Source organism: Scomber japonicus, chromosome 9 (genome assembly GCF_027409825.1).
Source record: "Scomber japonicus isolate fScoJap1 chromosome 9, fScoJap1.pri, whole genome shotgun sequence".
NCBI classification, from domain to species: Eukaryota; Metazoa; Chordata; class Actinopteri; order Scombriformes; family Scombridae; genus Scomber; species Scomber japonicus.
In genome coordinates, this window is record NC_070586.1 from 11,550,810 (window position 1) to 11,578,091 (window position 27,282).

Consider the following 27,282-nt stretch of genomic DNA (forward strand, 5'->3'; position numbering starts at 1 on the left):
AGACCTTGTCTGTAAGAGTTATTGATTATCTTGCAGGAAACCGGGGTCAGCAGACAGAGACGTGTGACTGCTGGTGCTGACGGTTGTGTTGGGTGGAGGCTGGAAATATAAAATGTTTGTGTGAGCTGTTCAAAGTGCTCCTCACTTGATGCAGAGGTCAAGGAGCTTGTATATATACACTTTAGTGATTAATAAAAGTCTACTGGACTGCAAAAGAATACTGTCTCTGATATCCTCAACTAACGACACAAGCTGATATTTTAGTTGTAATGTAATAAGTTAAAGCCTGAAGAGATTTAACCAATTTACTACAAATCACTAGGACTTGGCGTCATTTAAAAAAAATTACAATACCACTACCAATCCAAGTACCCTTAAAGTGATACCGATACCAATTGAGTACTTCAATCGATACCCATAATGTGAATACAAGCATTAAATTGCATAAAATACAACCACTCCTCCACATCTAAATGGTTTGATTGATTATAGCGTTTAGGCGGCAACTTGGCTGCTGAACTGCTAAGTGCGCTAATTCAAATTCACCAAGACTTCACCACCACAGACGGGGTGTAGCTGCTGTGGCAGTGGGCCAATCACATGTCGCACTAAATCAAAGAGGGCTTGTGTTGGTTTGGCTGTGAGCAAGTCCATACAATAGTAATATTGTCTAGCTCTGGGTGCAAAAAGGATTGACTGCAGGTATCGTTTAATGGGAGACGTTTCGATACTATTTGATATCGACTTATTTTGGTCAGTATAGGTATCGAGTACCGATATGCAGACCTATATCAATCACTTGTACTTTATATCAAGGCTGTACATTAATGTGTTGTATTATATTTTGGATCTATTATACATTATATATAATTAAATATTATCACATATATATATTAAAGTATTGGAAACCATCGCAAAGGTGACAGAGTAATTCCATCTACAGAGGAAGGTCATCAAATGTGGCGGAAAGCTCTGGAAATACAATGTCGAACTTTTTTTTTTTTTTTTTTTTGTATATTTCACCACGCAGCTCTCGTGTTTCTTCGCAACAAAATCCAACTACTGATGAAAATCATGTCATATGACTGAAAACCCTGGCACGGCTCCTAAAACGACCTTGTGTAGACATTGTTTCTTTGTTTCCACAGTCAAGAATGAACTTTGAACTTCATCTTGAACCTGTTCCAATCTATTCAACAAAATTAAACAAATCAGTCCATATATGGGAGAAACTAGTATACAATTCTACTTATAACACCAGTGTTCCAGATATATTATTATAGTGTACTTTAACAACTGTCCTAATACTGTATTATAATGATGTAATATTATTTGGGCCTGCATATTTCATTGAAAACACCAATGATGAATCAGCTTCTTTTTTTTTTCTTTTTTTTTTCTTAAAGGTGTTACTGTCGCTTTAAGAAGGTGAAGTCAGGGTGTGGTTTATTCTTGCCAAAGTTTCCGGATCAGCATACTCTAGTAAACAAAGCACGTCCGCCGAAACTGCGGCAGAGAAACTGAAGTGAGGTCCTGTCAGTCTGCTCACCTGTGCTTTAAGATGGGCGGACTGGTGTCCACTGTGCCCAGGTGTGTGTCAGACAGTCTCACACAGCAGGTAAACTAGTCAGACAGGTTTGGACTGGAAGCCTTTTGTTCATTTTCTCTTCTTTTTTTTTTTTGGGAGAAGGAGATGTAGCCAATTGGGAAGTTATCATGAAGATAGTCACAACTGTAGCGTTTCTACACCTGTGGTCATACGCGACAGGTGAGCTTTTATTTTTTATTATTACAGGTGAGCCAGGTGAGTGTGAAACAAAAAACTCTGCTTTCATGTTTTATTTTTTCTCTTCCTTTTCTTGTCAAAGCGGGAGTTTCAGGCTCCACTGAAACGGTCGTGACAGCCTCACCGGGTGATATCGCTCTACTTCCTTGTTACACTGCCGGTAACGTAACACCGTCTTTAACGACATGGATGAAGAACGGAGGAGAAGTCATCATCAGCGGTGGACCTTCAACACCAACACCAACACCAACTCCACCCGCCGTGCAGCGCCTCATAGTGCTGCATGATGGGAGTCTGAACATCCAGGGGGTGAGAGCTGGAGATGAGGGCAGCTACCTGTGTAACTCCTCCATGCAAGGAAACATCACCTTTCATGGACGGGTCCTGCTCCAAGTAGTCAGTAAGTGAACGTTCATGAGTCCAAGTATGATGATGATGATGAGCAGCTGGGCCTTTCTACAACACAAAAATTTACTGTGCAGCATTTTCACTAAATACACAAACTGGTTTTTCAACATGACTGACAGGCTTGCATTCTCATGGTGACATGGATGATACTGAAAGCTGCACTGAAGCAAAGCTGCAACTAAATATTTTGTATATTTTTAAGGCAAAAAGACACATTGTCCATTTCTTCCATATATGAATTTATCAACAAAAACTTTTAATTCCTATTGAGATTTCTCCTCACCCCCCCCCCCCCCTTCTCTTTGAGCTCCAGAGTTTCCCATTATGAAGAAGTGTATTATTAAAGATATGGGTGACTGTTTGTATTGGTTACAATGAGGTTAATAGGGTGTCTTTGTCTGTAGTGCCTCTATGAACACCAATCATATCAGAGTCATTATGTGATTTATGTATCACTTTTATGCTTTCACCTCTATTTGATTGCACATGGAAGTAAAGGATAAGTACAAGGAAACGTAAAACACCTGTAAGCTTTACAAGATATATACATTTATTTTGTTTTTTTTAAAAAATTTTATATGACAGCCAGTAGTCTCCCTGCTGTGTTTATTGAAGTTGTATATACAAGGTGCTGTTTACTGGCTGTATAGTCTAAAAAAAACCCCTAAAACCTAATTTAATTATTGATTCATCTGTCAGTTAATTATTCAATTAATTGTTCAGAGCTGTAGATAATTAGTTATCTGCGATTTTGATAATCGATTTAGAGCTGCAATGATTAATTGAAGACCATATAAGCTTAATTGGTAACTATTTTGATAATCAGTATTTTGATAATTGAAAAAAAAATCTAAATTCTCTACAGCTTCTTGTGTGTGTAGTTTTTCGGTTAATGACAGTAAACTAAAACAAAATGAGACATTTGAGGAGATCACTGCAGGTTTAGGGGAATAGTGATCGACATTTTTCACCACCCCCATCATCTTATAAACAAAATGATTCATTGTTTGTTGTTTGTTGCAGCTCTAAATCAGTGACTTGTTAAAATAATTTTTACATATTAAAATACTGTTTTGTATCACTGTATAAATGTAATATTTTTGGGTTTTGGAGCAGATAAAAGTGAATGTGAAGATGTCGCCTTGGGCTTTAGGAAACTACAATGGACATTAGGCCTGCTCCTAATTCATATCATTTTCAATTATCGATTAGTTGTTTGTCTATAATATGTCAAACAAGCACACATAAAAAAACCTTCCCAAAACTGAAAGTAACATACAAAACAGACCAGCAGTCAAGAAACTGTAAATCCTTACTGTTGAACTTTCATTTCTACGTCCGCTTCTGTTTTAAACGAGGAACTCTGAGATGTGTTATTCATGGGAAAAATGATCTTGGTCTACTTTGTTTGACAGAAGCACAATATTTAAGTTTTATATCAACTTGTTCCACACAGTGAAATATTCAAACCTAAACCACCAGATGATAGTATTCTGTATGTCTCCTGCGTCATTTTATACACATTGCCCAAAAATTCAGACCAGCTTATTTGGTTCATTTTTTAAATTGTGGGATCTATACGAGAACTGAAACATAACATCCTTGTATCAATCACAAACTTTCCTGTGATAGGATTGATTGAAACTGTTTTAATCCCCCGCACAAACTTCTTTCAGGTGGTCCAGAAAATGTCACATTATCCGTCGGTGCCGCCACCGCCCTGCCCAATGGGACGCTCTACACCATTCTGGGCTCGACTGTCAACTTTAACTGCTCGGGCTCCTCCTACCCGTCTCAGCAGCTGACCTTGGCCTTCAGACGAGCCTCGTCCAGCAACGACTCGCTGGTTTCCACATCTGGATCCTGGCTGGACTACAAGATCACAGACATTCAGCCCAGCGCTCAGGGAGTTTACAGCTGCTTGGCCCAAAACCCTGTGTCTGGTCAGAGAGTCAATAAGAGCACAGAGCTGCTAGTATACTGTAAGTACCGCTAACAGAATACATGGAAACCTGTTATTTGTACCGTTATTCTCATTTATTGGGCTGCAAATATCAAGACTCAGCTTTTATTAAATACTGTCATTAGTAAAATATACAAAGCAACATTTAGTTTCAAATTATTCAACAAAAGAGCTGAGATTTAATCTGGATACCAAACCAACACCTTAGTCAGAATAATATAAATGTATTTCTCTACAAAACCCTTTTTTAAATATAATTTTGCAAAATTTTTCTCAAGTGGAAACTTGCCAGACTTATCAACTAAACACAGAACAACATATTTCATCTTAATCTTAATGTATGTGGCCTCTGTTGTAAAAATAACCATTTTTTAGGGAAGACAGAGGGAACATCTGGAACAATTAGTTTACTTAATTGATTTGTCAATTGGCAGAAGATGAATTATTTTGAGAATCGATTTTTATTAAGATAAGATATTGAGATTAGATAACTTTATTGTCTGTCATAAAGCAACAAAACTCAACAACAAACAATGCGCATTTATAACACATGTAAAGCCACACACACACACACACACACACACACACACACACACACACACACACACACACACACACACACACACACACACACACAAACAGAATAGCACTAAGTCGGTTTGCAAGCAAAAATGCTCCTAAAATTTGAAAATGTGTAGCTTTACTTTGTTTTAACTGAGAGTAACTTCACTACACCTGATAACATTGTAATGTAATTCAGATTTTTCTGATGTTTTATAGACCAAGTGATTACTCAATTAATCGAGATAATACTCTGCAGATTATTCAATAATGAAAATAATCATTAGTTGCACCATTAAGCGTAGGTCAGGAAGGAGCCCCAAAGTGTTATTGTGCATGTAGTTTTATGTGTTAAGATGTTACAATTAACACTTCATACAATGACGACACCTGCAAATGACAACATAACACAACATACAAACCATCATTTTGTGTTTCATTTTACCTCTTAAAGAAATTTTACCATTTGATTTTTTACTTATTGAATTGAACAAAATGAACCAAACCATAAACAGAAGGCATGAAATAAAAAGCTAATCCTCCTCTAATGATGCTATTTAGTTCTATTCTGTTCTCACATCTATGCTTACCTCTCCATCCTAAAAGGGCGATCCCTCCTCTGTTCCACTCAAATCAAGAGTTGAAGGATTGAAGTGTTGAATGCTGTACAGATAAAAGTCAAATTAAAATGCTATGTAATGCTATGTAAAGAAAAAAGTACTTGACTGGAGTACAAGTCATACCAGGCCTCTTGACTCAAGAGTTATGTGTTATGAGTTTTAGTAATGGATATATTAGTGAGTCTCTTTTCTATATTACATTTTTATAAGAGAATTTAAAGATGAACATATTTAATATATATGAGACATACTTAGAGACAGAGGTAGAAGCAAAGTTTACAGACAGATGGTCAGCTAATTTAAAAGGGAAGCATTGATGGGGATCAGATCATTCAACAAACTTTTCATTTAACTTTTGAAAAGTTTGCACTAATGTGGTTCCTTAATTTGTCAGACTCAAATGAGCTATTTCCCTCTTTGCATGATGTCCCTAAAAAGGCTTCAATATTTAAATAATGTCATCATAAAGTCATAACACAGAGATGCTGAGCTAATTCTTCTTCTCCTCTCATTTTACATCTTTTTACATCCTGACTAGATGCCTCAGACAGGCACCCTCAGTGTATGTGGGTGACAGCACAGGACCCCTATCACATTGTGTTCAACTGCTCCTGGTTTGGGGTGTATCCCACCCCGACACTGCGCTGGGATGAAGGCGAGGGTGTGCAGGGAGGTCAATGGAAAGGACACATTTATGCTACAGAGACGGCGGACAGCCTGTCGGTGACGTTGAACCGCTCCCAGATGTTCGACGGCCAGATGGTGAGGTGCATGGCGCAGCACCCGGCGATCCATGCAGGAGATGTGAAGGAGTGTGATTTCACCCTCCGTAAGTGTGTTATGGTGAAATGGGCCTCTTAACAATCCTGAGATGTGCAACTACTGAATATTTGATGTACTTTCCACATGAGACGCCACTGAGCTTCTCTGAGAGCCTTTAAGATTGAGATTTGACATAATTGACTTGCTCTCAGTATTTGTTGCATTAAATTGATTTTAGTTTAGTAATTATAAGACAGTTTAAAGGGCTTTCACCCAAATTGCAAAAACATGTTGTATTTGTCCAAGCTTTCATATCCTGGTTTCAGTCTTATATACATATACTCTTAACTGCACATGATCAGCACTCAGGTTTCTGACTGTATTTTGCACTAGTAAGAAAACATTGCTTAATCCTTGTTCACACATATTATAGTGACTGATCAAATGTGCCTACGCCCCTAGACACTCGTCCACACCCGATCTCTAACTCCAGTCATATTGCATGTGATCTATTCTGTTTATATTATAAACACTTTGAGTGGTAAAAGCTGCAACAATTACTCAATTATCAGACAATTCACATAATAAGAACATTTATCGGCAGCTATTATTATGTTAATTACAAAAAATGCAAAACAATTGATGGTTCAAGCTTCTTTAAGGTGAGTATTTGTTGCCTTTCTTGGTCTTAAGTGACAGTATATTTCAATTTTCTGGTTTTGGGAAAATAAACAATGCGTCTAATATTGTTTGAATGTGCTGTAGGATATAGTGATGGGCATTTCCCCCGTTTAACTGTTATTACAATGTTTTATTGATGGCTAATTGATCAATGTTGATAATAATTGTCAGCGATAGTGATATGAGAATCACCACCCAGGATAATTAATTGATTGACAGGTTAACTGATGCTGAGGAATGTATCCTGTATGTTAAAACAACAGTATTTCACTACAGTAGTGTGGCTGAAATTACCATCCTGTTCATATCATTATCATGGTGCCTTTCAGTGTCATTGTTACATCATTAAGATTACATTGTTTAGAAGTTGTTTAACTCTCATAATGAATGCTCCTATAATAAGTTTACATTAGATTTGAAGTATTTCCGTGCATATAAACACAGTCAGTGAGACACAGCTAGTAACAAGGCTGGTGTGTTAATGCAGGTTATGTTAGTGAGTCACTCAGCAGTGTAAAGGTCACAGGACTGCATTGCTCCGACAATGAGATGACGGAAAAGATTCCTATGTAGCTTTGTTTAACCTTATCACCAATAAACTGTTGACCGCAGGGTGTGTCTTTATCAAACCAGATCCAGACTCTACCTGTCTAATCTCTGAAGGAATTATATAGACATTCTACTTTTTATTTATTAATATAACACATGTGTACCTTTTCTGAAACTTTACACTTTTTAAGTTCTCACCACAGTCTGCTGAATGGTTCTTAGCTCTTCTGAAATGTAAAAAGTGTAGATTTTGTGTTTTCTTGTTGTAGTAGCGGCAAGATTTAGTTGAAAAACCAGCTAGTTGACAGTAAAAACCCAGAAACTCAAACTTCAGCAGAAAGTTCAAGGATAAACACGACAGCCATAAAACACCACACCACTGACCCTAACCCTAACCCTAACACTCTAATATGACAAGTATTCTCATGAGCTAGGGTTTAAATTAATGATTATTTTGATTTTCCCGAGAGCTACAGGTAACATCTTCAGCTTTCTTGTTTTTTTCTGCCCAAAACCAAATATACCTATTCATTTTATAATTATAATAAATAGAGAAAAGAAGCAGGATCCAGAGATTGTTTGACATTATTGATTGATAACTGATTTAAATGATTAGATTGACATTTTGGGAAGTACATATATTCTGCTACATGAAGCTTTTCCCTGTTTCCAGTCTTTATGCTAAGCTAAACTATCTTCTTCTCATCAATCTTCTCATCTTATTCTGGCTAAGACAGCCGATAGGCACATTTTCCAAAGTGGCAAACTATTCTTCGAAGCAATTAAATGTACTGAGAGACGATCTAAATGTGTCCAATCTGAGCTAATTTGAGTGTTTGTCTCTGTCTCCCAGGGCGTCCGTTCCCTGAAGGCGACCCGCTGGTCACAGCTCTGGAGGCAAGCAGTGTAACTCTAACCTGCACTGATGAGAGGTCAGTCCCTTCTTCAAACACCACATGGAGGAAAGGGCTCCAGCAAGACGAAATCATGCCCGGATCGAAGTACCTCCTGTCTCAAGAAGGATACACGTGGAAGCTGACCATACTCAACGTCAGCAAGGACGACGAAGGCCCCTACTTCTGCCGCAGCGAGAACCCCCTCGATGTCCGAGAGCTGGAAGTCTACCTCACTGTGAAGAGTGAGTCTGGGATGACAGGAAGTGGTTCAGTGTGCATATAGATACACAGAAACTGACTTTAAGATGGTCATATGTACAGGAAAACAGTGATTAGAGAGAGTGAAAGAAATTATATAAACAATGACAACTTTAACATCAGAGGTGAACACAGTGAGATGAACATGCAGTTTTTTTTAGAGACACAGACTTAAATAAGAAGCCAGTTACTGCAGGTGTCGGCTCCACCTCTGGAATGCTGATAAACCTGCCGCGTCTCCCTTTTTACTGCTTCACAATCTTCTCCCGTCCTCTCGTTTTGTCTCGACAGCCTCCTCGGCCTACACAGGAGCGATCATCGGTGTCTTCATAGCCGCTGTCATCGTGGGATCAGCCATCATCATAGCTAAAACGGTTTACTCCAGCCGACACCGGATTTGCCTGGGTTTGTATATTGAGTTTATCTTCCCAACACAAAGCATAGTAGTCACACATGCATGCAGCTAATGACTCTGCCCCACTTTCCCTCATGTGTTTAAGAAGGATATGATCACTTTTACGCATGTTAAACATTCATGTACTGCATCTGCAACACTGGATGTGAGAAATGTCAATCACAAAAGCCTGAATCATAAATATACACCAATATTGATTTCACAATTTCTGTTCATATCTTTATTGCAGGAGGTGGATTTGGGTGAGTATCTCATATTTACTTATACATGCTTATTTTAAACTCAGGGTTCATTTTGATTTATTTTATTCTACTTGGTTACTTTAAGTAGTTTATAGCTCCTCTGTGTCTCACTATTTGGCACCTGTGTTCACCAATCATTCCTGAGAAATCCATCACAGGTGAAGCAGGAATAGGAAAAGTTTCTACTCAGGTTTTAGCCTGAATAGACAATGAGAAGCGCTCTTTGCTTTTTTTTTTTTCTTTTTACTCCATCACTCTTACAATGATACTTGATACTAGACAATTTTATACACCTTTTCTAGTTGTTCAATGCATTCTGGGAAATGTAGGAAGCCATTATGAAGTACTTCTGGACCCCAAGAAGAGTAGCTGTTGCCTGGGTAACAGCTAATGGGGATCCAAATAAACTAAACTAAACTTCTTGCACCCAGTCCATACTATTGATGTAGTATGTGTTGCTGTTTGCATACAAGAAATCAATATGTGCTTTACCGTCTTGTACTAACTAATAACAAAAGTGACATTAAAATCTCACTGTCAATTAAACTCAACACAACACAACATTTTTTTTTCCTTTGTGAAAGTCATTGTTGGATAATAATTAGTTTTAAAATTCAGTCTCATTTAGTGAGGAAGCTGGCAGTTAACTTTACTTGAAGGTACCCTATGGAGTTGTTTATGTATCTTTGAGGAATGATAAACTTGTTAAATGATTTTCTTTCCTCGTGAAACATTTGCAGAGCAGACTTTTGGAGGAACTTGAAACTTAAATAAACATCCAGCTTGCAGTCTTCATTTCCTTCTTTGCCTTTTCTTGGCGCATCACTACATTTTCTTTGCACATCATCCATCATCCCTAGTATGGCTTTACAAATGTGTGAGCGTACAAAAAGACTCAAACAAAACAGGGACCCACTCTTACTATTTCTTGATAGTGCTATGATGAGTACTCAAAAACTCCACAGGGTACATTTTAATTTTGTCTGTTCCTCAAAACCGCTTTAATATTAGCAGATACAGCACAAAATAATACCTGAAATGCATCAAACGACAAATATTTGACGATGTGTGACAGCATAAAATAAAATGATTATTGCCTGATTGCCTGATATTTTCTAACATAATGATATTTCTCCTCTGTAGACAAGTGGAGGATGACAGAGGAGACGTGCTGAGTCTGGTGGAGTCAGACGATGAGCAGATGTTTCAGGACGCTGTGCCGAGGCTTCCTCCGTTAACAAACGGGCAGCACACAACGCTGGTCCAGATACACCGCATCCCATCAAGTACGATCCCATCACAGAGGCTTCAATGTGCTTTTTTTGTGAATGAAATTTAACATGTTTTTGCTAAAGTCAAAATCTCCTCTTTCGTCAGGTGATCACGAGGATGCAGAAACTACTGACACGAGTTCGCAGCAGCAGCAGCAGCAGCAGCAGCATGAAGAAACCAAACTGACAGAAGAGCAGGTGGAGAGCCTTGTAACATTTTAGGTATTAGGTGTTTTATAGACGATTGTTTTATTTTATGGTAAATACAATTCACTCCCAATGAGAATGTGAACAGAATTGGTGGAAGACACATGCAAAAAAGAAACATGATTTTTTTAAATAGGTTGTGAATTTTTGTAATCTAATGTCTATGGTTTGTTTGTACAGCATTTTAAACATGTTACGGTTCATGCTGTAAATTAAACTGCTTTAAACAAAATGTCACAATGGCTTGGGTCATCTATAATTACTTCCTCCTTCCCTGTCCTTTAGTTACGTCTCTCCGTCCTGCACTGAATACAGATTATCTCAGTCCAGAGTGTGACTGTCGACAGGAACCATTCTAAAAATGTGGTGGAGTCAGTTTGTCACTCGTCATATCTGATGTTGTGCAGGATGTAGCCGAGGTAAAACCAGTTTTCACATGTTCTTGGAAGCACATGAAGCCCACTAAGAAGACAAATGAATGGTGGAGTGATTTTTCAGTCATTCTAGTAAAGAACATTGTTAATCTGTATAACCTGAATATTTTTCTTTAAAATCCCCCTCAAGTATCTTAAAAGTAAAAACATGTCTATACTCAATAGCAATGCTTCATTAAAAGTAGATGATTTTTATATCAAATTAAATATTTTAAGCCAGGATGACATGTTCTTATTATAATAATTATAATAATAATGCATTTTATTTAAAGGCGCCTTTCAAAGCACTCAAGGACACCTTACAAGGCACATATAACACAACAACAGTACATCACACAATATAAATCAGGTGACATTTAGTGCAAGGATAAAGAATAAATATGAATGTGACTTAGTCATATATTAGTACAATAAATAAACAAGAATGAAGATTGCATAGTCAGTGTGAGACAGAGTATGCCACTCTGAATAGGTGCGTTTTCAGGCGGGATTTAAAGGTGGAGACAGAGTCTGAAGTGTGAATGTCAGGTGGGAGAGAGATCCAAAGGCAGGGGGGGCAGATCGGCTGAAAGCTTTTGACCCCATGGTAGTTAAGTTGGCAGATGGGATGAAGAGCTGGTTGGCAGAGGAGGATCGGAGGAGCTGGAGAGGTGTGTAGATGTGGCTGCACCCTTACAATATTTATAAAATCTTTTGATAATGAAATCATAAATTAAATTTATATTCCACTTTTCAGTGAAAACAAAGACACTTAAAACACACAAAAAGACAGCAAATATGCAAGATTAAAATCTAAGTTTAAAAAAAATATAGCTGCAAGGGACAATTTGTTAAAACCTTCAAACCTTTTTGAGCTCAATAAGTCAAAATTAAAGCCGCAAGCATCATTTCAGGATTTACAAAGCCAAGGAAAATCACTTCAGCTAGTTTAATTCTGTTCAAAGCAGTGAGACCAAGCACATACTTGTTTGGTTGTTGCAATGCAAACAGCATTTAAATGACTGTGCACTCAAAGTTGCGCCATTTGTCTCTCTTTCATCACAAGTGAACAAATCTCAGTGTGTGTGTTTATGAGAAGGTGCACAATGACTCCTCTAAGTTTCATTAGAATCGCTCAAAGGCATTTTGAGTTATAAACAAGCATGTGGTGTGCTGCACCCATTTGCCCCAATTAGTAGGGCACTTTAAATTTTGGGTTAGTACTCGCTCCCAGAACATGCACACCAATTCAGCCCATTGGAAAGATATTGTGGTTGATGGCGGCCATGTTTTCTGTTTTAAGATCCTTTTATTGGTTTATGAAGCTCCTAAGGTCTTAGTCCCTCCTATTTATCAGATTTGTTTTTAACCTATGAACCCTAGAGAACCCTCAGGTCTTCAGGTAGCAGCCTTTTAATTATTCCCAAAGTCCAAACAAAACCCACAGAGAGGTATCTTTTTATTACCCTGGTCCTCTTCTCTGGAGCAGCCTTCCTGAAGACCTGAGAGCAGCAGAGAGTGTAGATATTTTTAAAAGCAAATTTTTATTGTTTAATGTGGCTTTTATTTTATGTTTTAGCCTGTTCACTACTTAGACTATCCCTTTATTCTATTTTATTATTTTATTATCTTCTTATGTTTGTTTTCATTTTTTAATACCCCTCCTCACACTTCTTTTTTATTTATTTCATTTTACAGTAACTTTTATTTTATTTTTATTTTTATTATATATTCATCTTTTATTTTATTTGGGTATTCTGGATTTCTAGATTTTCTACATTCCTACCTCTGCTGTTTCCTGTAATAAGAAATATGTTTTCTATTACTTTGTCTTTCTTTTTTTAATATAAAAATGCTCTTGTAGTTAATCTTTACATATTTTGTATCTTTAAAAAAAAGAGTTGTCTTCCTAACTAGAAGAGAAAAATGCAATTCAATTATCCTTAATAATATCATGCCTTACTCTTAACCCTAACCCTTTTTTAAATTTTATCATTATTATTGGTCAAGCACGTGTTTTTCCACTTGAATCATTGAATCACTGACATACCAAAGAGATTTATAAGCATTTCATGAAGGGGTGTGGCTTAGTTTTTGTGAGGTTACGTAATTAAAGGAAAACGTGACCACGTTGAGAAACAGTGCAGCCAGTGGTGAAGACAGAGTCAGACAGCAGGAAACCAGAGGAACATTCTGTTTACTGCTCTCACTTTTTATTTATTTAGTTTACATAGCTTAACACATCCCGGGAGTCATTTTCAGACAACAGACTAAGACACAGAAGAACAAGTCAGCTGACAGAAGAGAAGAGTGCTTTTTTTATTTTATTATTTTTTTTTTTGCGTCTTCTTTAAATGGAGAAGAGTCGCACAGGGGAGACAGACTCAGGAAGTGGCAGGTAAAGCGAAGAATGTGCTCCAGAGCAAACAACGCGGAGCTGCAACATGCATGTAAGTAACGTGTTTTTTATGTGCGTGTTTTTTTTATGCATGATGTGTGAACTCAGTCCTGGTTGTCATTGCGACGCTCCGTTACCAGGCACCGGATTAAAAAACCCTCCAGAGCTGAGGAGGGTAAATAGGGGGGAGGGGATCAGTGTCAGTGAAGGATGAATCTGTCCACTGTTAATGTTTTCATGTTGTTTTTTTCTCGTCCCCCCCTCTACTTTCAGCGTCGGATCCGGCTCTCATCCTGGAGCTGAAAACCAGGAGACCCCTGTCCTTGGAGGGCCGGGCGGGATGTGAGACCTGGAGCGTGGACTTCTCCCCGGACGGAGCCTGGTTTGCATGGTCGATGGGACATGGGATCGTCTGGGTGGTCGCCTGGCCTTTGGACTCAGAGTATGTGTTAGTTTACCTGTCCATTTAAAAGATGCATTCAAGTGTAGCTCGAAAATCCTGGCTTCGGTATAGAAAACCATAATGTGGATAGAATAAACCTTTAATTGATTTAATTGCTTGAAGGCCAATATACATACGATGATACTTGTTTTTAAAGCTTTACATAATTAAAATGATCTATGTAAATTAATATAAGTACATTAATGAAAGTAAAGCAAAAACAGTTCTGCCATAAATTCTACATTAACAAAGCTCAACATTGTCAGAAAAGTGATAATTCTACTCTATGTTCATTATTGAGGTAAAAGTGGGTGGTGGTGGTTATATTAAATAATGTTCCTAAACGTTTGCCCACACCATTAACATACACAAGGAATACACCTGTTCCTAATAAAGTGGCCAGTGAGTTACATAAATATATGATAAAATTACCCCACAGTCAAAATGTAGGCTCAAAGTATTCAGCATTAAATAACTTATTGAGACACGAAACAAATAATCCACAATTAATAATTATTTCCATGTATGTATTGATCCGATGACTTCATTAAGTAATTAAGTCAATGAAATGTGAAAATATAGTGTAAAAATGGCATTCACAATTTCTCAGAGCTCTGCCATGACTTTTTCAGTTTGCTTGATTTGTTAAAAGAAGTTTAACGGTTCCTGGTTATAATTGGAAAATATCAGATCAAACAAATAAACAAACATTCGAAATGCTTGAGTTGACTGTATTCTGTGCTACGGACATATTTTAGTCGATACTCAACCCTCATGTTTACTCATCTCCTCAGGGGAAATATGACAGTGAGAAAGTTGGAAAAACAAGTTTTGTGGGGGTTGCAAAGGCAATATTTTGTGACAAATCAACTTATGTGACTCATTAAGTATCTAAATATTTGAAATGACCAGTGACAGTTTGCCAGATGATTGTTATTTGCACCGTATCAATTATTATTTTATCTGATTTCAACATTTCCCACAGCACTTGAATGCAGCGTCACTTACCATCTCCAGTTTTGCATCATCTAATCTACATATGAGCTTTTATGGTATCTGGATAATTGATGCTCTTCTCTCCCACGCAGAGACAGTCAGGATGGAGAGACCGACCGAGGAGACAAGAGTTTTAGCTGTGGTCACCCAGTGTGGGGACTCGCCTTCGGACCCAGACCCCCAAAATCAGCCGCAGCCTCAGCCGGCAGAGCTAAAACGTCATCGAAATGGAGAAACAGTCTGCTTCTGGCCACAGGTCTGGAGAATGGCGTGATCAAAATCTGGAATGTGTTGACAGGTGAGATCCTTGTTGTTTCTGCTTGGCGAGGACGTTATCTGTGTTGTTTTTCCAGATAAGAAGATTAAGTATGTTTTTATGCACCTTCAGGCGAGGCTGTGTTTGATCTCCACGGTCACGAAGGCGTTGTGAGGGACCTTGTCTTCCCTCAGAACGGGACGCTCACACTCATATCATCTTCTCGGGATAAGACCCTGAGGATCTGGGACCTGAATCAGAAAGGTGTGTGCATTGTTCACTAATAAGTGCTGATGTGAGGTCAGGTTTAGAGAGGTGTGGCGTTTTTTATGATGATTTTATGATAACATAATTTTGAGTGGCGTTCCCAAACAATCCTTACTGATATCACTTTAATGTTTACTTATTACACAATGTTGTTTTATGTTGCTGTTTTAATCTTTGATTAGTTAAAGAAAATGGAGCATATTGACTTTCAGGTTGAATATGATTTGACGCCCACTAAAGTGTATTTGTTTATTTAACCCTTATTTGCATGTTTTGCTCTTAAACTCCTTATTATGTTGTAATTTGGCTTCAGTTAAATGCCAGTGTGGTGTGAGAACCAGCTCACAGGCCTGCTAATTCATCCCAGAAACCACTTTAAAAACATTTTTGCCAAAATTACATAATTGTAATCATTCTTCCCTGGTGACGCGTTGAAGGCAGGTGGAAAAATCTGACATTTAAGACTGTACAGCCATATTAATTATACATGAACCTACTGCTGTTACAGCATACCTTTTTATGGAGTTTACATGTTTCTTTACCATTAGTCCTTCTTTGTGGCCCATTGCTCATCGAGGCGAGGCTTTTCAGCCTGCAGTCTGAGCAACTATTCAAGGTGTGAAACGTTTGCCATGAAGCATGACGAAGCATGTTTCAGGCCTCTGCAAACTGATTTTAATCATTTATGAACACTGACTGTAACCAACGGCTTTCTGAAATGAAGTGATCATATTTACACGAGGGAGTCATGTTCTCCACTACTTCCTCAGGAACCGGTTATGTGAAAAGATTTGGTGTCCAGTTTGAAGCTTTCTGGTCTGTGTTGTTCAGTTCATCTGTTTTCTGTCCTCTGTAGGTAAAAAGGTGCAGGTGCTCTCGGGCCATAAAGACTGGATCAGCTGCTGCAGCGTGTCATCAGACTGCAGCATGATTGCATCTGTGGGCAGGTTTGACAGAGTGAGTTGCTGAATTAATTAGTTTCATGCATGCATTGTTTTTATGTATTTATTGACCTTTTTTATAACCTACTTATAGACTTGTTAGAGGTCAAAACTTCAACACTTGTACTGTACATGTCCTAAATCTCCAAACTGTCAGAAATCATCCTGAGAGAACAAAGCTCTCTTTATTTCCCCCTTGATGGTTTTTAATCTAGATTCTCTGCATCAGTCCTGTGTCCAATCAGTGAACTTAATAACACCTCAGTTCTCTGGTAAGATTTCTCAGCGGTCGCTAAAACTGTCGCAACCCTTACATGTGGGCAAAAGAGCAAATATTTAGCATTTCAGTTCTGGATATTGGCCATTGATTAGTGTTGCACAATTGTGTTTGTGCTTTTTTAAAACGTAATCCTGCATAAAGGAAAGTTTTAGTTTCTGACCATAAGCCTGTTTATCTGGTCAGTAGAGCAACATATCTTGCGGTGGCTGATTGAGAGATGGCCTTTGGTTTTTAGCAGGCAAGGATGAAAGTGAAGGAGGAATATTCCTGGATCTAAATGATCTTCACCCACTCCTGCGTTTCTTGCGTGTTGTAAGACTGACAGAAAGTTTAGCAGTTAGATTTTTAGTTCTTTGTGTGGAGCACCAGGGAACTCTTCCCACTCTTGTCAAACTGTGAATTTGACACTTTTTCTCGTGTGCAGAGAAAAAGCGCTGAACGTAGGCAGCTTAACGTTGTGTAACACCAGACTTTAAGATCACAATCGCCCTCTAAAGAGTTTGCTGCATGTTTCAGCCTGTCCTGTTGACTTTCACTGAATCATTGCAGCGTTACTGAGAGGCAAGAAGCATTTTTTGGCATTACAGCCTCTGAATTCATTTCTGTAGGGTGTATTGATTTTAAGCTTCGACTAAACGCATATTACTACTCCAAATAAAAACTAATCCTTACAGCAAGGATTAAAGACTAAGACTATTAATCCTTTATGATGTTATCTTCATCAGATGGTGTGCCTGTGGAGTCTGCGATCATACATATTCATCAGGAACCTTACAGGAGGGACCCATAAGACCTTGTACCTTTTGTCTTCCTGTGACTTCTCTCCTGACGGGGCGCTGCTCGCCACCGCTGCCTTCAGCGGCTCCAGCTGGTGGATCGACCTCTGGGACCCTTACACGGCAGAGAAACTGGCCACTCTGGTGTAAGCTTTCACTCTGTTGCAGTCAATTAGTGGAATATGGGAGACAGCAACAGTGTCTGAGCCAAAATCTATTGTGTAACATGTTAAATGAGAAATGTGAGAAACATCTTAGCCATTACATCTTGAGCCCAGATGTCAGTTTCTTCATATTGGCAGAAACTTTAAGCAGTTATTGTGAGAAGAGGATAGAGGAAGATATTTTGTATTGTAAACAGATTTGAAGCTTGGGAAGCAGCCACACTATCACTGTTTACATCTGATGCACTGCCTGATAGTATGTCCAGGTGAAATGTGATGTTGTGAAACCCGCTCCTCGATCCGTATCCTTACATTGTTCGTTATCTGTTTTGTAATGTTGGCACAGAGATTACTTTGAAGATTACGGGCAAAACCAGATCTCATCAATACAGTTCTCTCCTAATGGCTTGAACTTGGCGATTGTGACTGACGACAGGTGAGTCATTTAAATAAATCGTTTTTTTGTATGTCATGTATGTGTTTCTCACACTGGACAAAATGATTTTATATCCATGTGTTGCATTTGCAGACCTCTTCGGATCTGGGAGCCGGGAAAGAAAGGGATGGTGATGCAGACGAAGGCGGATCGAGACTCTAATGGGCTCTGCTGCAACTACCATCCACAAGGAGGAGTGGTGGCCACTGGGTAAAGATCCTGCTACATTTGTCCTAATATTACTCCACTTAACTTCCAATAGACTTGAAAGTTGATTTTTTAACTTTGTAGCCTGCTCCTTTTCAATGGGGCGATGGCTGCATTCAGCTTGGATTCTGTTTAATTTAATGGTGGTTACAGTGACTTCTATCAGTGAGATGAAACTATCAAAAATCTGCTCACCATCTAAATAAAACAAACATAGATATTTTCACCAAAACGTAAATCTAGAACTAATATTCATAATCTGATAAATTAATGAATCATGAAAGCTGTTGTTAAACATTTGCTGGTTCAAATGTGAGAGGTTGCTACTTTCTTGGGTTCATATGACTGTATTTTAATCTTTTGACCGGCCTGTCAGACAAATCAAGCAATTTGAAGATGTTACATAGAGCTCTGAGAAAGTTTAGAGGGCATTTTTCACCATTTGTGACATTTCTAAGATCTGATTATTAACAGCCAATAAATTAATCTTTCATACAAATAATTATCAACTGCAGCATTTAGTGTAAAATGAGGCTGATTACACTCTGTGATTCATTTTAATCTTAATGCAAAACTCTCTGTAACTTGTGTGTATTAGTTTACACTTTATTTTAAACCCCTATATTTAGTGGTCATATATAGCTACAGTATATGAATAGTTTTATAAACACATTACATCATTTCTTACAGAAGAGGATTAGTGCCACTGTGGAAAAAAAAAAGTGAGTTCAGTAATTGTTCCAAAAAAAAAAAAGTACAATAATTAACAATTATAAATCATTATTACATCTGTGTGTGTGTGTGTGTGTGTGTGTGTTATAATACCATTAATTGAATGTTTGTATAGTGCTCATAATGCTAAATAGAGTGGGATAAGATAGTAAAGAGTAAACATTTAACATGAGCACCTGCCTTTTAGTGGCTGGTAGTGCTTAATACACTGCAAGATAAGAAAATACAATCTAATATACAAACACGAGCACATGAAGAAATCACCATGTAAAATGTATTTAGCAAAAAAGAAAAACAGCTAAAAATGAAAAAAAGCACTTGAGTGTTTGAGGTCATTATTAAGCTTTATGGAAAGAAAAGTAGTTTGACTGGAACTCTCAATTGCAGCTCTGGATCAAGTTTTCTTACTATTAGTGCGATATAATAAACAGAAATGGTAAAACAGACACATCCACATTTTAATTTCTTTGCATTTTGTCTATGTGCATATCTGTATCATAACCATCAAAGTTTTTTTTTTTTCTCTCCTGGCAGAACGAGGGACGGCCACGTGAGGTTCTGGAAGGTTCCCAGGACGGTACCCAGCCTGTGCCACCTGTGCCGATCCATCCTGCGCCACTCGGTCTCCACGCACCAGATGGAGCCGCTGCCTCTTCCCAAGAGGATCCTGGAGTACCTCACTTACCGCAACATCCCTGACCGCCTCAAGACCTGCTGCTCCTCAGATGAAGAGGACTGGCAAAGTTAAAGCAGAAATGTTTAAACACAATGCAACCACTGACATTTACAGCGAGTGATTGTTATACACTGTCTCATGATATTTAAAAAAAAAAAAAAAAAAAAGAGGCGTATTTTGTTTGCTGAACACGAGATGCTTTTAAAAGCATAAATATAGCACAAGGAGCATCTCATAATTTACCTTAGATGTAACATTCCTACACTAAGAATTTCATTTATTGCACAACTTGTGTAAGATGCATACAATTAATTTTAATTTGCTTATTTTGACTTGAATATTACACTTTTATATACTGTTAATTTATTGTGTAAATATCAAATGTATATGTATTTCTAATCCCTGTGTTTATCATCATAGAGCAACTATGATCACATGCACTACTACTGTAACTGCACATGTCAATATAAAAAAGATACAACCTGGATATATAGGAAATAGTTTTATTAAACAGATTCAAAACACATGTACATGTCCCAAATGTATTCTTACATATGGTGGATGAATTTGTGGAGTTAATCCAAACACAGATAACACAATTAACAGTTTTCCAAGTCTGTATTTAAGTGCCAAAGGGCGTATATCTTTATAAGTACTAGAGTTACAAACAACTGCTTTTCATTGTTATCAACTTTACACGGATGTTAGTTGGTCAGATAGCTGCTGGCATGTGCTTCCAAGACATCTGCCAAACTGTACAAAGTGTGGAGCAGAGGTGGGTAACATGCAGTGCACACATAAAGGACTGAAGTATCTGCTTTCTTCATAAACAAACACATGATTTCTCCTCTTAAAAAAAAAAGAGTGCTTATCAGTGAAATCACTTGTTAGTCTGGAACAAAACAAGCTATTATCAGTTCTCGCTGGCACTGAAAGCTAGAGATACTTCCAGGATGAAAAGGGGACAATTGCAGGACTATTGCCAACCTTTTCCACTTCAACTTTCTTTTCTTTTTTTTTTTTTGGATGTAATGCTATGATCCGCTTGTTTTGTATTCTAGCATGAACAGAAGTAAAAGTTTATTGTGGGGTGTCTACGAGGCCTCGCTGACCACCAGGTCTCTCACTGCCTGGAAAGCTGCCACCATCGAGCTCAGCTGGATCTTTTCGTTGGTTCCTGAGGCGAGTCTGTGTCTGAGGAGGGGACACACACGTTTGTCAGGAGTGCAAATACAACAGTTCGACATCTTTATGAAACTGATAACTGTAAGTGATGTAAACTTCCATTATGTTTCTAAGCAGCAGTGTTTTCACTTACTCGACGTCAGCTAACTTGATGAGCAGACCCATCCGAACATCTGGGGGAAAGTCAACTGGAAGGGGGAAAAATAAATGATTCACTTGCAATTAAACACTGATGTGTGACTTTAAAACTGCAGATTATCATCAACTAGACTGAGATCTTATATATGTGAGTAGAGCAGTGGGACTTCACCTACAGTTAAATACATCTGCCACAGTGAAGACTGCCACTGTTTTTTGTTTTTTTTTAGAAGCAACAAAAAAGTTAAAGTAACAACCTTTTATTTAAATCAGTCATCACCAGATTAACAGTGCTCTTACCTCTGTGTATAAGCAGGTGAACCTCAGTGAGGATATCATTCAGGGCCAAGCCTTTCAAAGTCTTCAGCTGGAGGATCTCTGTGATGAAGGTGTTAAAGAATCTAGACTGGGATTTGTGGGTGCTTTGTGTTTTATATTAAACCTGTGACAACTGTTTTTTTTGGCCACCTGGGGGCAGCAGAAACAAGTTTTGAAGACAACACTGACATATCACCTTCTGAGCAGATATTTGGACATGCTAGCAAAATGTTGCTTACTTGTGGACAACAGTTACATTATTATTAATCTGGAGCCCAGTGTTGTTTGGTGCTGAGCAGGTAAAGTGGACTTTCAGAGCTTTTCCTCTAAAAACAGTCAACCAAAACAGTGAAGTTGCATCTGAACGGCTAAACAATGAGCTCTTTAATTCACCAAAACTACATATTGTAATTTGACACACTGTCTTAATCAATTATAGCTACTTTTAAAAAAAGTGTAGCCAATCATTCAAACATCCAAAATGGATAATGTAGCTATGTAAATGTGTCTAAGTCAGTGTGCAGTTGATATTATCTGCCACATTTAATACTCATTTAGCTACAATTGGACCAACCTGACATAATGTATCAACAGCTGAAAGAAATAGAGAAACAGAAAAGAACTGCCAGTAAAAATTTGGCAGAAAAACACATTCAGGTTCATATTTCATCACATGGAAAATAACTTGAGAGTCTCTATGCAACATTAAATTAAGTAGTGAAGAGGTATGACTAAATTATTTTGTCAGACAGGGCGAGGTGAAGGATACGGTTGTAAGCTGAGGTGAAGTCTTTGTTGAGGGACCAGTCGAGGATGTTGGCTATATCGGAGCGGAGTGGGTGACCTGTGCAGGTGTACACTGTATCCTCGGTGACCTTTCCATACGCCATACTGGTGCTCTGAAATCACAAACTACAGTTAGTACACTCTGTTGTCTGGATGATGCTTCTTTAATGACATGAATGTGTTTCAGCTCTTTTATTGCACAATATGAATCAAGTGCTAGAAAACTTGAGGCTGAAGAGAAGCTTGAGAGCACAGTGAGAATGATCAGCCTTTAATCCAACCTGCAGTATGTTGAGTGATCTTCTCATATCTCCTGATGATAAAGTCACAATGGCCTTCATTCCATCTGGAGTTATGTCAACACTGCCAGAAAAAAACAAAAAAACAATACTCTTAAAAAAAAAAAAAAAAAAAAAAAAAAAAAAAAAAAAATCAAGAAAAAAACTGTCTCACATTTTCATATTCAGTTTCATATGTATCATATTTAACCAGAATGCACCATAAATTATGACTTTGTTTCAAGTTGTATATATTGTTATTAGTTTTTTTATTACTCGTCTCTTCTTTTCTAGACCATCTGTTTCTTTCTTTTTGTATATTGTGTTCTTGTATAATGTGTATGTGACAAATAAATCCTATAATGTGATTATGATCAAGCTAATTAGTTTCTTCAAACTCCCACTCCCTAATTTGTTTTATTACTAAGCAACTTGTAGGCCCTTTCCCCCCCCCATTAACCACATTGATATTTAACAGCAATAAACCACATGTTTGGTGCAACCTGTCCAACAAAGACAAGGACAACAAAGTCTTTTTTGTTTTGTGCTGTGAAAAAATTCCCCTGCATTGCATATTTCTCAAAACAGTATCATATTAAAAAACTGTGTTTTGGGAGTAACGTATCATAGTACTGGTAGTTTTTTTTTGATTTAGAGACATTAAGAAAACAACAAAGAGCTCTTAGAAAATTCTTTCTACCTCAGATGTTTGTTTTTTTTTTTTTTTTTTTTTAAAACACACATGGAGAAAACAACCACCACTCTAACACATACTTCTCCTGCTGGATTACGTGCTCCAGACGGGGGATCATCTGGTCCGGGGACAACGGGCCGAAGCGAAACCTGGTGCAACGCGACTGCAGGGCCGGGATGATCTTGGACAGGTAGTTGCAGATCATACAGAATCTTGTATTTTCTGTGAACTTTTCAATCACTGAACCAAAGAGAGAGAGATAAGAGTTAGAAATCACTGTAAAAAAAGTTTTTAAAAAAAGTAGTGAATAATTAAGTGTGTCCAAGAGAGCAGTATGTCAGCTGATAAACTTGCTCAAATCTGCATAATAGAACTTTTAAAAAAATGTAGTTTCATTTTTGCCAAATATAACAAATATATTTCAAATTTTTCTCAACAAATTTTCTGTTTAGCAATCACCTATAACAGTTATAAACCCTCTGATTGGGACATTTCAGCGGTCAGATTACATGTGTATGCCTCAACTAATGCGTCCCAGTCCACCACTTGGGGATGGAGTAAAACCAATGCAATTTAATATGTTGCAATATTGAGCTTTTACTATAAAAATATGGGTTAAAAAGCACATTTAACAACTTTTTTTTTACATTGTGATAAATTAAATCTTATTTTTTTTTAATGTTTTGTATATTTATGTTTTTATATGTTTGTATTAAAACCAATAAATATTACTCAATTAACAACATTTGAAGACACACATAATTTTACAAATTGAAAAATTAAAAACCAAATAAATGAGCACAAATCATCATCAGACAGGAAACATAATACAAATATGAAGGCCTAATAAAAAGGTTCTAATTTCAATCAGCATCTAAAATCTAATCAGCTCCCCACTCTCCTTCAGATTCTTGATTTTATAAAAATGAACATTAGGGTGTAACAAGCAGACACACGGCCAAATTGTCTGGCTGCTCAGCGAGCCGTGCAGCTCTCAGTGGGTGACGCCCGGCCGAACAGATGGCTTACCTCGCCGCAGTGCATTCTGGGCATCCTGGGTCATGGCATCTGCCTCGTCCAGTATCACTAACTTGAAGCCCTTCCTGGAGGACGAGAGGGACAGAGAGAGAAAAAAAAAAAGGAGCAGCGGTTAAAATGATTCCCTTCAAGTAATTGTAAAAAAATAGATTACGGTTATAACGGTTATAGGGGTCAGTCTTACTTGAAGATGGTCCTGGTGCTGGCAAAACTCAGAATGGGACCTCGTACAACATCAATACCTCTGTCATCTGAAGCATTTAGCTGGAAAACAAATTTAGTAAAATATAAATATGAAGTCTCTTCCATGAACTACTGAAAATAAACAGGTCGCCCTAAACTACAAGCTTGTGATTTACAAGTTGATGCGTACCTCCAACACCATGGAGTTGAACTGTTTGTCCTGGTACAGCTGCTTGGCACAGGCGAGGATGGTGGAAGTTTTACCCGTTCCAGGGGGACCGTAGAACAAGAGATGAGGAAGTCTGTCCTCGCTGATAAACTTCTGGACTGAAAAGACAAGGAACAGTTGAAAAAACAAAAAAATAAAACAAAAAACAAGGAAAGAAATGTGAGTGTATGAATATGAGTTCCTTTTTATACTGAATGTAATCTTCTAGTTTAGTAGCAGAGCGATGCAATATGATTTAAAACATGAAGAAACCACAGACTGAAAGTTAGAAAGTTGTAGCTTTACTATAGTTACCGGCTGATTCCAGCTTCTAAAATATGAATATCTTCTGATATCTTTATTCTTCTATGATAATAAACTGAATATCTTTGGGTCGTGAACTGTTGGTCGGGACAAAAGAAGACATCTGAAGATGTTACGTGGGGCTTTGGGTAACAGTGATCGAAATATTTCACTATTTACTTACATTTTATAGACAAAACAACAAATCGAGAAAATAATCTACAGATTAATTAATTAATCGATAGTGAAAATAGTCGTTTGTCAATATTAAAAAATTGAGAAAACAGACTAACACACAGCTGATTACAGAAATACTATGGTTTGAACATGATACGTTTCACCACCCAAACTATTTTAATGCTTATTTATTTCTTTTTAATTGTTCTAATATTGGTAAACAGCAAAGATGAGAGTCAACAACACTGACTGCAGAAGAAACTCACTTCACATATTTATGAATTTTCTTCAAGTTATACATGTGGCAAAACATTAAAACAATGTTAGATAGATAGATAGATAGATAGATAGATAGAATCACAGAGAACCTGACTATCCAATGGAAATGTTTAAAAAAAAAAAAACTTAGCACACATTAAATGGGTATTTTTAGTAATGAGGGTTGAAGAATGAATATTGTGTATTTATTTTAGCTGTCCACACCATATACTTACTGGTGCTTAGAATATCTTTGTGTGAGATCAAGTCATCAAGTTTCTGTGGTCTGTATTTTTCAACCCTGAAATATGAGACAGAAAACAAAGATCTTCAATAAAAATTCAAAACATTATTTTAGATTACGGTGCGTTTGTATAAGTTATAAACACAGCACAATCAGGACACAGCACTTCACACTATACAACAATCCAGCCACACGAGTACACCATAAAAACTCCATAGAAAATATGCAGAATTATAAACATATTTCTTATTAATGACAGTAAATACGTCATAAACTCCGACTAAAGTTGTAGCCTTCAGATCTCGTGGTCCTTATTTTCATATCGGCATCTATATATTCCCCTAACCATCAATACATCCCAATGAAATCTCAACATCATCACTGTATCACGGTGGACGCTGCAGCATTTCCGACAAGTAAGATGTTTGATCAGGTGGCAAATTAACGATGTTTAATGGCAAAATTACATTACTATTAGATGTTATGTATGCCGAATTAAAGAGAAGCTCGTATAGCTCCAGATTAAGTATTCATATTTTGCATTTGACATTAATTCCCAGCTGAAGACAAAAAGAAAACACATGTTAGCTGCTTAGCTTCAATCCACACACTTGCTTTCCAGGTTAGCTGGCTAGCACTACTTTACTTTATTAGAGATAAACGACATTACACTCACCATGGTAAATTTACAGCCTGCTGCTGCGCTTTACTGGTAGAAGCCATGTGTCCCCGCTGTTAAACGTGAACTTAGCTCTAAACTAATAAATACTTTTAGAGTAACTTTACTCTACGTTTGGTGTTTGTTGGTAGCCGCGTTTGGCGCGCTCAACGACAAAACGTGCGTCAACGTCATTACGTAAAACCAATGGGATGACTCTGCCGGCTGCTGTGGGCGGGTTCTCAGTGACGTAACTGTCCTCTCTGAAAATAGTGTGTATCATATCATATTAGGATTTAGGATTACTATTTTGTGTCTTTTATTTTACGTTTTAGCCTGTTTTACTTGGACTATTCTGATACTATTTTTTATCTTTTTTTTATATCCTGTTTTCCTTTTCGTAACCCAACTTATATGTCTGGTTTTACGTCATCACTTTTACTCTTATTTATTTATTGTCTTATTGTCCTCTTCTTCCTCTCTTTTCCTTTTAATATCCCTTCTAACTTATCTGGTTTTACCAACTTTATTCTATTGTGACCTTATTTTATTATTTCCTTTATTATATATCATTTTTAATAGTTTTATGAATATTTTATTACCTTTTATTTTATTACATCATGGTGTATGAAAAGTGCCTTACAAATAAAGTTTGAGTGTTGATTGATTGATATATTTTTTATTGCTAAGCATCACAACATCACAGCAAATTTCAAGGTTTGTTACCTTCTTGGCAATAAACCTTGTTCTGATTCTGATTTAATGCTGTTAAAATTGAGTTTATAAGATTTGTCTCAGTATGCTGTTCTCTTTCCCTTTAGCATGCAGTCTTTTCAGCTTTGTTGGACACAATGCTGGCTGAAGTCTCTGCAGGTGACACAGAGAAAATGTCATAAAAATGTCCTATCACTGTTCCCCCCTGCCTCATGGGAGATGACATCGCTGCAAACAGTTATGACCCCTCTCTGCTGGGATCCCTCCCTCCAACCTACTCTAGAAAGTAAGTTGTCATGGGTGAGCCCCATAGTGATTTGATAAAAGTGTACAAGATAAGGAATAAATCATCACTGTTATGATAATAATACATTTAATTTGTGCTGCACTTTATATTTATAATGAAACTCAAAGCTACCATACCAAGAGTTTATCTGACAATATGAACAGTGTGTGTCCTATTGTGTAAAAGTAAGTAAATGCTATGTATTTTGGGG

The 27,282-nt window shown here is 37.4% G+C and overlaps 3 protein-coding genes across 3 annotated transcripts; 2 read left to right on the top strand and 1 right to left on the bottom strand.

The window, feature by feature from the left end:
• The first annotated feature begins 1,716 nt into the window (after positions 1–1,716).
• vsig10 (V-set and immunoglobulin domain containing 10) lies at positions 1,717–10,794 on the top strand. The gene is made up of 9 exons (XM_053325486.1): positions 1,717–1,768; positions 1,869–2,186; positions 3,871–4,176; positions 5,877–6,167; positions 8,184–8,468; positions 8,776–8,889; positions 9,129–9,141; positions 10,285–10,427; positions 10,519–10,794. The coding sequence occupies exons 1-9, from the start codon at positions 1,717–1,719 to the stop codon at positions 10,632–10,634; spliced, it is 1,638 nt and encodes a 545-aa protein (XP_053181461.1). The 3' UTR covers positions 10,635–10,794.
• A 2,404-nt stretch (positions 10,795–13,198) lies between these two features.
• wsb2 (WD repeat and SOCS box containing 2) lies at positions 13,199–20,079 on the top strand. Its single transcript, XM_053324649.1, has 9 exons — positions 13,199–13,482; positions 13,704–13,872; positions 14,961–15,166; positions 15,257–15,388; positions 16,248–16,348; positions 17,338–17,534; positions 17,899–17,988; positions 18,082–18,198; positions 19,462–20,079. Exons 1-9 carry the CDS (start codon positions 13,443–13,445, stop codon positions 19,673–19,675), a joined length of 1,266 nt encoding a protein of 421 aa, XP_053180624.1. The 5' UTR covers positions 13,199–13,442; the 3' UTR covers positions 19,676–20,079.
• Positions 20,080–20,235: 156 nt separating this feature from the next.
• Positions 20,236–26,248, bottom strand: rfc5 (replication factor C (activator 1) 5). Its single transcript, XM_053324652.1, has 11 exons — positions 26,090–26,248; positions 25,406–25,470; positions 24,414–24,550; positions 24,225–24,304; positions 24,032–24,105; positions 23,083–23,242; positions 22,312–22,393; positions 22,014–22,143; positions 21,227–21,304; positions 20,922–20,976; positions 20,236–20,797 (listed from the first exon to the last, which is right to left on the bottom strand). Exons 1-11 carry the CDS (start codon positions 26,134–26,136, stop codon positions 20,698–20,700), a joined length of 1,008 nt encoding a protein of 335 aa, XP_053180627.1. The 5' UTR covers positions 26,137–26,248; the 3' UTR covers positions 20,236–20,697.
• Positions 26,249–27,282: the final 1,034 nt, after the last annotated feature.